The sequence below is a fragment of the Myotis davidii genome, unplaced genomic scaffold (assembly GCF_000327345.1).
Source record: "Myotis davidii unplaced genomic scaffold, ASM32734v1 scaffold937, whole genome shotgun sequence".
Taxonomy (NCBI): Eukaryota; Metazoa; Chordata; class Mammalia; order Chiroptera; family Vespertilionidae; genus Myotis; species Myotis davidii.
The window spans coordinates 1480823-1488273 of NW_006288252.1; the positions used below are offsets into that span (position 1 = coordinate 1480823).

General features: G+C 54.1%; 1 protein-coding gene across 1 annotated transcript in view; it reads right to left on the bottom strand.

Annotated features, from left to right (window-relative positions):
* HTT (huntingtin) overlaps window positions 1-7451 on the bottom strand; it is a 105532-nt gene that overhangs the window by 92378 nt on the left and 5703 nt on the right. The window contains exons 2-6 of the mRNA XM_015561565.1: window positions 6535-6655; window positions 4624-4683; window positions 4178-4257; window positions 1343-1481; window positions 209-350 (exon numbers count right to left, since the gene is read on the bottom strand). Of these exons, the coding sequence (XP_015417051.1) occupies window positions 209-350; window positions 1343-1481; window positions 4178-4257; window positions 4624-4683; window positions 6535-6655 (542 nt within the window). The remainder of the gene's footprint in view (window positions 1-208; window positions 351-1342; window positions 1482-4177; window positions 4258-4623; window positions 4684-6534; window positions 6656-7451) is intronic.

Below are 7451 nucleotides of genomic sequence, written 5' to 3' on the forward strand. Positions count from 1 at the left end.
GGGCGCCTGCGCAGCTGCCGGGGAGCAGCCTTTCCCACCCCTCCCCCAACTCCCCGCGGGCTCGCAGCCCCGACCCAGTTCCCACTGCCCAGTCAGCAGGGCCCCAGGGGCTGCCCACAGGCCAAGAGACAGCCTGATCTCAAAGGTCTGTCACTAGCAGAGGCCGGAGACCCACCACCCCGGGGACGCCACCAGGCCAACGTCTCACCTAGGAGCACGCTGAGCAGCCAGCTGTAGAAGTACTGCGTCCTCCGGGAGTGCTGGCAGACGCTCACCACGCAGGCCGCCGCCGTCCGCCGCGTGGTCGGGGAGCTGGACTTCAGGTTCGTGATGAAAGCCTTCAGCAGAACCTGTGGCCACGAGCACCCATGGAGAGAAGAGGACGGCCCCTGAGGCTCACTGTGCCTTTCATAAACCTAATTCGCTCCAAATCCTCGCACAGCTAAGTCATCAACCACCCGAGACTCTCCCGGGCTGAACGGAAGCACCCAATTCGGGGAACCCCAAAGCAGCGCAACACAGGGACCGTCTAGCTCCGGCCAGCAGAGACCTGGAGGTGGCAGCCCTAGCTCCGGAGAAGCTGTACCCACAGTATTTGAGGACGGGGTCAAGACTGACACTGTGTAACATAAATGTGGTAAAAAAAAAAAATCGACAAATCACGAGGCCAAGGAGAAAAGAGCGTAGCCAGCTACAGCCACGTCGGGCCCAAGAGACGGCTCGAACACGTGCCGCCTGCGACGGTCACTAAGAGGCGCCCTTGGGCCTGGAGCACGGACAAGCAGGCTGGGCTGTGCAGCACATGCTCACTCTGTGCCAATTAGTCAGGGAGCGGGACGTCGCTGGACCTCGGAATAGCCCAGACGAGCTTCCCGGACAGCGTGGGGAGCCCACCCAGCACCCCAGGACCGTCGGCTCGGGAGCAGCGCCCTCTACACACACGTGGATACACCAGCCCTGTCAACTCTTCACCCACAAGAACAGCAAAAGGGCAGCGGTAGGAAGCTCTTCGTGTGCCTCGGAAGGTTCTAATGGAAATTACGGGCACGACACGCCCTGGCTGGGGAGTTCGTTGGTTGAAGTGTCATCCCAATACACCAAGGTTTCGAGCTCCATCCCCAGTCAGGGCACATTCGAGGATCAACCAATGAATGCAAAATGGGCGGAGCCACAAATGGGTGGAGACACAAATGTTTGGCGCGCGCGCTCTCCCTCTCCCTCTCTAAAATCAATCAATAAAAACTAAAAAATAAATTATAAGCACAACAGAACTTAAGTACTTTCAAATGACTGTCCCAAAGCCCTAACTCCCCACAGACTCATTCGCAGGTGTGTCTCATACCTTAATCTCATTGTCATTTGCAAAATTGCCGAGCGAAGCCATAATTTTGGGTATAGCTGCAGCCAAGGTCTCCTGAACAGACTCCTCAGGTCTCTTGCTTGTTCGCGTCAGGCAAGGCAGGAGGTTCACCAAGTAAGGCCTGCATGTGAGGAAGGAAGCCGGGTCACTCTACAGGTCCACTTTAGTAAGACACAACAACTAGCTTAGTGCCTGTGGGAGAACAACCAGTTTTATAGCAAAACAGTCCTCAGTGGAGAGGGGACAAACCTCCGCTAAAAGGACGGGAGGGCGAACTGCCCATGAAGTTCACACGCTGGCAGACGCTCTCCAAGGCAGTTAAAAATGATCTGCAGCCCAGCGGTGTGGCTCAGGGCAGAGCACCGACCTAGGAACCAGGAGGCCAGGGTTTGATTCCCGGTCAGGGCACAGGCTCGGGTTGTGGGCTGGATCCCCAGTGTGCGGCGTGCAGGAGGCAGCCAGTCCATGATTCTCTCTCCACACTGATGTTTCTCTCTCTCGTCCTCTCCCTCCCCCTCTGAAGTAAATTTAAAACATTTTTTTAAATAAAATAAATTGTCAGCCCTGACCAGTTTGGCTCAGTGGATAGAACGTCGGCCTATGGACTCAAGGGTCCTGGGTTCGATTCCGGTCAAGGGCATGAACCTTGGTTGCGGGCACATCCCCAGTAGGGAGTGTGCAGGAGGCAGCTGAATCGATGTTTCTCTCTCATCGATGTTTCTAACTCTCTATCCCTCTTCTCTCCTCTCTGTAAAAAAATCAATTAAATATATTTTTAAAAATAAATAAATAAAATAAATTTTCAAAATTATTTGCAGTAAATAATAAGTTATTACAACACTCATATTTTAAATTAGAAAATAAGAGATAATATAAGAAACACCACTTTAGGGCCAAAACCGGTTTGGCTCAGTGGATAGAGCGTCGGCCTGTGGACTGAAGGGTCCCGGGTTCAATTCCAGTCAAGGGCATGTACCTTGGATGCAGGCACATTCCCAGTGGGAGATGTGCAGGAGGCAGCTGATCGATGTTTTTCTCTCTCATCGATGTTTCTAACTCTCTATCTCTCTCCTTTCCTCTCTGTGAAAAATCAATAAAATATATTAAAAAAAAAAAAAATGAAACACCACTTTAGGAGTAGAGGAAGGTAAGGGGATAGATGGCGATACAAGGAGCCTTGACTTGGGGTGGACACACAATACACTGTACAGGCGATGTGCTGTGGAACTGTGCACCTGAAACCTGTATGATTTTGTTAACCAGAGTCACACCAATAAATTCTATCAAAAAGATTCAATTTTCTGAAAACACAAAATCTCCTAAGACAGCTCTGCTATTGCACAGCTTGCACCCAGCCTCTGCTCCGACGGGAGGGGCGGCACTGCCCACTTCCCCAGGGCACCGGACCCTCCAGCCTTGGGAGAGATCCGCCTCCACGGGCAACCAGCCCTGAAGCCTACCCGCCGCCCCGCCCCCCAGGGCTCAAGCCACACTTCTTCAATATGGCTGCCTTGTCCAAGCATCAAGAGAATGCCACTTACAGAAACATTAAGACAGACGATGAGGGAAATGAAGGTTAAGGAATGAGAATGAAGCTTTCTTGGGAAAGCAGCATTACAGAAAGGGTCAGTGCTCAAGCTAAACAGGCCTCAGAGATAAGACCTGGCTCTAGAGAAAGCAGCTGCCCTGCGGACACGGGCGTCACAGGCTGGACAAGCCAGGACCTCAGGACCCTGTCAACCTTGGGGAACTCGGCAGCGCCCTCTAGTGCAGGGCCAGGCACCACGCCGTCTGCACCCAGGACCGCCTCAGAGAGCCTGGGCCCACATTTCTAAGGAGATAACTGTTTTTGCGAGTCCCAAGGGAAAAAAACAAACCAGCATCAAGAGGAAGAGAAATCTGACTTTGGAAGAAGTAACGTCAGGCCAATGAGTCAACAGCGAGTGTCTGGGGTGACGGGGCGCTGGGGCAGCTCTCCCGGGGCCCGGTAAGAAGCTGGATTTATCTGGACAGCTCGGGGGATGAGCCGAGAGTGCGAGTGAGGAAACAACTTGATCCGATCACAGTTTAAGGTCGCTTTGGTTGCTACGTGGAGAATATAACAAGCTTTTCAAAATAAAGCAGTAAAAGCAAAAGGTTAAATAAAGAGAAATTTCCTTAGCGCTGTATCTCTGTTAAACGCAAACGCCCTGGAATCAATCGTTGCTTCGGGGCCACTCCCGCGTTCCTCCCGGGGAGCCGAGGGTCTATGGAGGTTTTGCCAGTGAAGGAGACCAAGGTGGAGGTAACAGCTGTAGTCCTTCTTTTGTTTTTTAAAACAGAACTGTTTCATTAGTCAAACTATTCGCAGTTTAACGCCCACGGTTGAGTGCCCACATTGGTAACCCATGTCCTAGACACAGGCATGTATTTCCATAACTCCTACTGTAAGCAATGGGGTTGGACTTCACCTCCAACCACGTGCCAAGTCCCTTTCCTGCAGCTGCCGCGCGCGGACACTGTTGTCAGCACAGGACAGGGGAGGACCCTGGTGTCCGGGGCGCCCACCTCCTACGGGCCTTGGGGGAGGGGAGGCGGAAATGAACAAGCTCACGGAGGGAGTGTGCAGGAATATTTCTGGGAGAATAGTGCTATGAGGAAAAAACCAGGACAACATCAACCACAACACAGTGCACGGGACGGCCTCAGGAAGCGACCTGTGAGCTGAGATGTGAAGAAGGCGCAGGAGCTGGCCTCCACCGAAATATCAACAACAATGACGACGACGACGACGACGACGACGACGACGACGACGACGACGCAGAGCATAGGACGTACCTGCATTTCTGGGGCCGGACCAGGTGCGCCAGCTCGGCGAACCTCCACAGGGCAGCACGCAGGCTCCGGGGAGCGCCGTTCTGCGTGGATTAATGAGCGGAGTTACATTGTAGGGTCACGGACACACTAGTCACCAAGAGGGCTTCACATAACAAAAGCATTTTTTCATTGTTAACTTTTATTTTTAGAGAAAAGGTCATTTGAATATTTACTTTAGAAATTTTAAGGTCTAGTGAATTTAATTATAACAATATAAAAATTTAGTTACCATTTTAAATACCCAACTCATCTAATAAACTACGAAGAGCAGAAGAAAAGTGAAATTATGTCTACTACAGCAAACACCTCTCCCTTCTAACATTTTCACTTATTAAATGTAAGATGACATTTCCCAGAAACAGCTCACGGCAGCGAGGCGGCCGTGCTGGCGGCGGAACAAGGCGCACCTTCTTGATTTCCTTGTAGAGCTCGAGCTGCAGCCTCGGGAGGTTAGAATCCATCAGCGCCTGCAACACAACCAGAGCTCGGCTCAGGCAGACAGCCCGCCAGCAGCTCTGAGCAAGCTGAGGCTGCTTACACCTCAGTCACGGGCAAACGCTAACAGCAACTAAACGAAGAACCTATTCATTGAGGAAAAAGCACATATATGCACAGGTGACTCACTTGAATGAAAATGGAAGAGAATTTAACTTTTATCACAATCAAGTACTACATAATATCAAAATGAAAGGGCAGATGGTTCAACAAACTCATTCTAAAGCTCTTATCTGAAACCCTGAACAGGCAGCGAGTGCAGAAAACCTCGGAAGTTCTGTCTTCGTTCAATGCACTCTGCCAGGTGACCAACACTAGTCTGCAAGGCCTCAGTCAGGGAGCCGCGGGCGGTGCACCTGCAAGGTCAGAGCCTCGCTCTGCCGTGGAACCCGCTCCCGGTGCAGACCCCGTCCTCCTCCAGGTCTGGCCCTCCCTTCATGTCCCGAGCCACGGGCCCCTCCCAGCCAGGGCCTGCTCCCCCTCCCAGGGCCCGCCTCCTTCCAGATGCCCTGCTCTCGCTCTGGGCGCTGGCCCCGGAATCCCAGCAGGGCCTTCCCCGCTCCCCCGCAGGCCGCCCTCGGCACTGGCTTCTCGTCCACAGGCTTCTCGTCCGGAATAAGGACTCCTCTGACGCGTCAGCCATCTGCCAGAGCCCTCTTCCTCCCCACGTAAAGCACAGCCTTCAGACTGACCTCAGCCCCCATTCTGGGCGGCACACACCGAGGCTGGCGCCAGTGTAAGGCGCCCGAGCCTCCTGCTTGCCCCCAGCCACACCTGCAGGAAGCCTCTCTGCCCCAACAGCGAGCGCCCGGCTGGGACTCAGGGCCTGCACTCTGTCCAAGCCGCCCCACACGGGACTGACGTGGCCTGAGGGCAGAGCACATGGCCAGGCTCGTCGGGTCCCCCGAGCACTTTCCTACGGAAATGAAGAGGGCAGTGTGCCCCCTCTTCCCGCAGGCCCGTGACCAGGACCCTGCGGAGAAGGAGCGGAGGCATCTGCTGTGCCAACGGGAGGAATAGCTTTGGAAAGTGTTGAGAACCATGTCGGAGCCCTTCCTCGTGCCGGTGAGTCCACAGGGGGAAAGTGTCTCAGTTTGGACACTTGCACACTCAAGGTGGCTAAAGGACAGCCACCCGGGTGGGTTGGGGAGGCGGGCAGAGGAGGCATAGGACAGTTTCCAGTGCATCAGGAATTAGGAAGAAGGGCGCTGGGCTGTGGCAGCAGGAAACCGAAAAGGCGACAGCAGGTTCTATGTCTGTGGCCTTGGCCACAAACTCCACATCAGGAGGCAATCTCGGAGGACAGGTGCCCCTTCTCTCTCCTGACCCTGTCAGCCAGGGCTTCCGCTTCTGGCTGACCTCCTGTCCTTGTGACCCCTCTGCCCAGCCAACCTGCTGCCACGTCACAGCCTGACCTGCAAGCAGCACTGCCCTGCCCAGACCCCCAGAGGGCAGAGAGAGGGGCGAAGGAGGGAGCTAGAGACACCACAGAGGAGTCCAGGGGCCTCATGGTCTTTCTGGAGGCGCCCCCAAAGGCGCACCCAGGAGTCACCATCAGCACCCGCCCCGCCCACCCCCTGCAGTGAGGGCAGACAGTCCTGCAGGCGGCAAGACGCGCCCCCCCACCCTGTGGTGCAGCCAGTGCGACAGCCGAGGGACTGTGCCGCTCCAAAGGCCGCCGGCAACGCCCAGCTCAGAGAACGCCGTCCCCAGGGCCCTTTTCTAAATGTATGTGATGAAGTTAGTGGGTGACCCGGGTTAATAAATTCCGTAGGTGTCGGCTGCAGCTCTGTGTCATGGCGATGCTGGCCCGGGCTTCCCACCTTGATGACCTTGTTGAGGCACTCGTCAGCCACCATCCTCACGTCCGACTCCGCGTCGTCGCTGCACAGCAGGAACAGCTCCATGGCGATGCCCAGCAGCTTCTGGAACTCGGGAGAATTTCTAGGCGAAACAAAGAGAGAGGATGTCACAGCAACCGGAGCCTGAGAAGCCACGACAATCAAACGTCACGTGGCGTCTGGTGTCCTGTCCGGGACACTGAGCACGAAACGAAGGTCGTGCTGTCGCATGGACCCTAACTAGGAAACACGGCCACAGTGATGCCAGAGGCTCCGATGGGGAACCGGATGTGGGTACTGGGAACTGTGCTAGCTCCGTAATTCTCCCATGAATTTAAAACTATTCTAAAATTTTAAAGTTTATTTACAAAAAAAGAGGTTGTGTTTGCAAGACAAATTTCATTTTTTAAAGTTTTAATTTAAACGTTTTTGAAAGACTCCTTTTTGTGTATTTTAACTCAATTTTTTAAAAAGACACTGCTTGAGCCTGGCTAGCCTGTTTGGCTCAGTGGACAGAGCATCAGCCTTTGGCCCAAAGGAAGCGAACCCGGTCAAGGGCACATACCTCGGTTGCAGGCTCCTCCCCAGCCCTGGCCCTGGCCCTGGCCAGAGCTCCTGCAGGAGGCAACCAAATGATGTGTTTCTCTCACAACGATGTTTCTCTCTGTCTTTCCCTGTCTCTTCCACTCTCCCCAAATAAAGGTCAGTGGGAAAAATGTCCTCAGGTGAGGATGAACAAACACAAAAACCACACAAATGACCCTGCTTGAAACACTGGAACCCCAGCCAGCCATCCGCTCTGTGCCACAGGTGACTCTGACTTGCAGCGTTCTTCTTTGTAATCCTCGCTCGCCCCGGAACACGCTCAGGGAAGCGAGAGGAAGGGCGGGGTGGGGGAG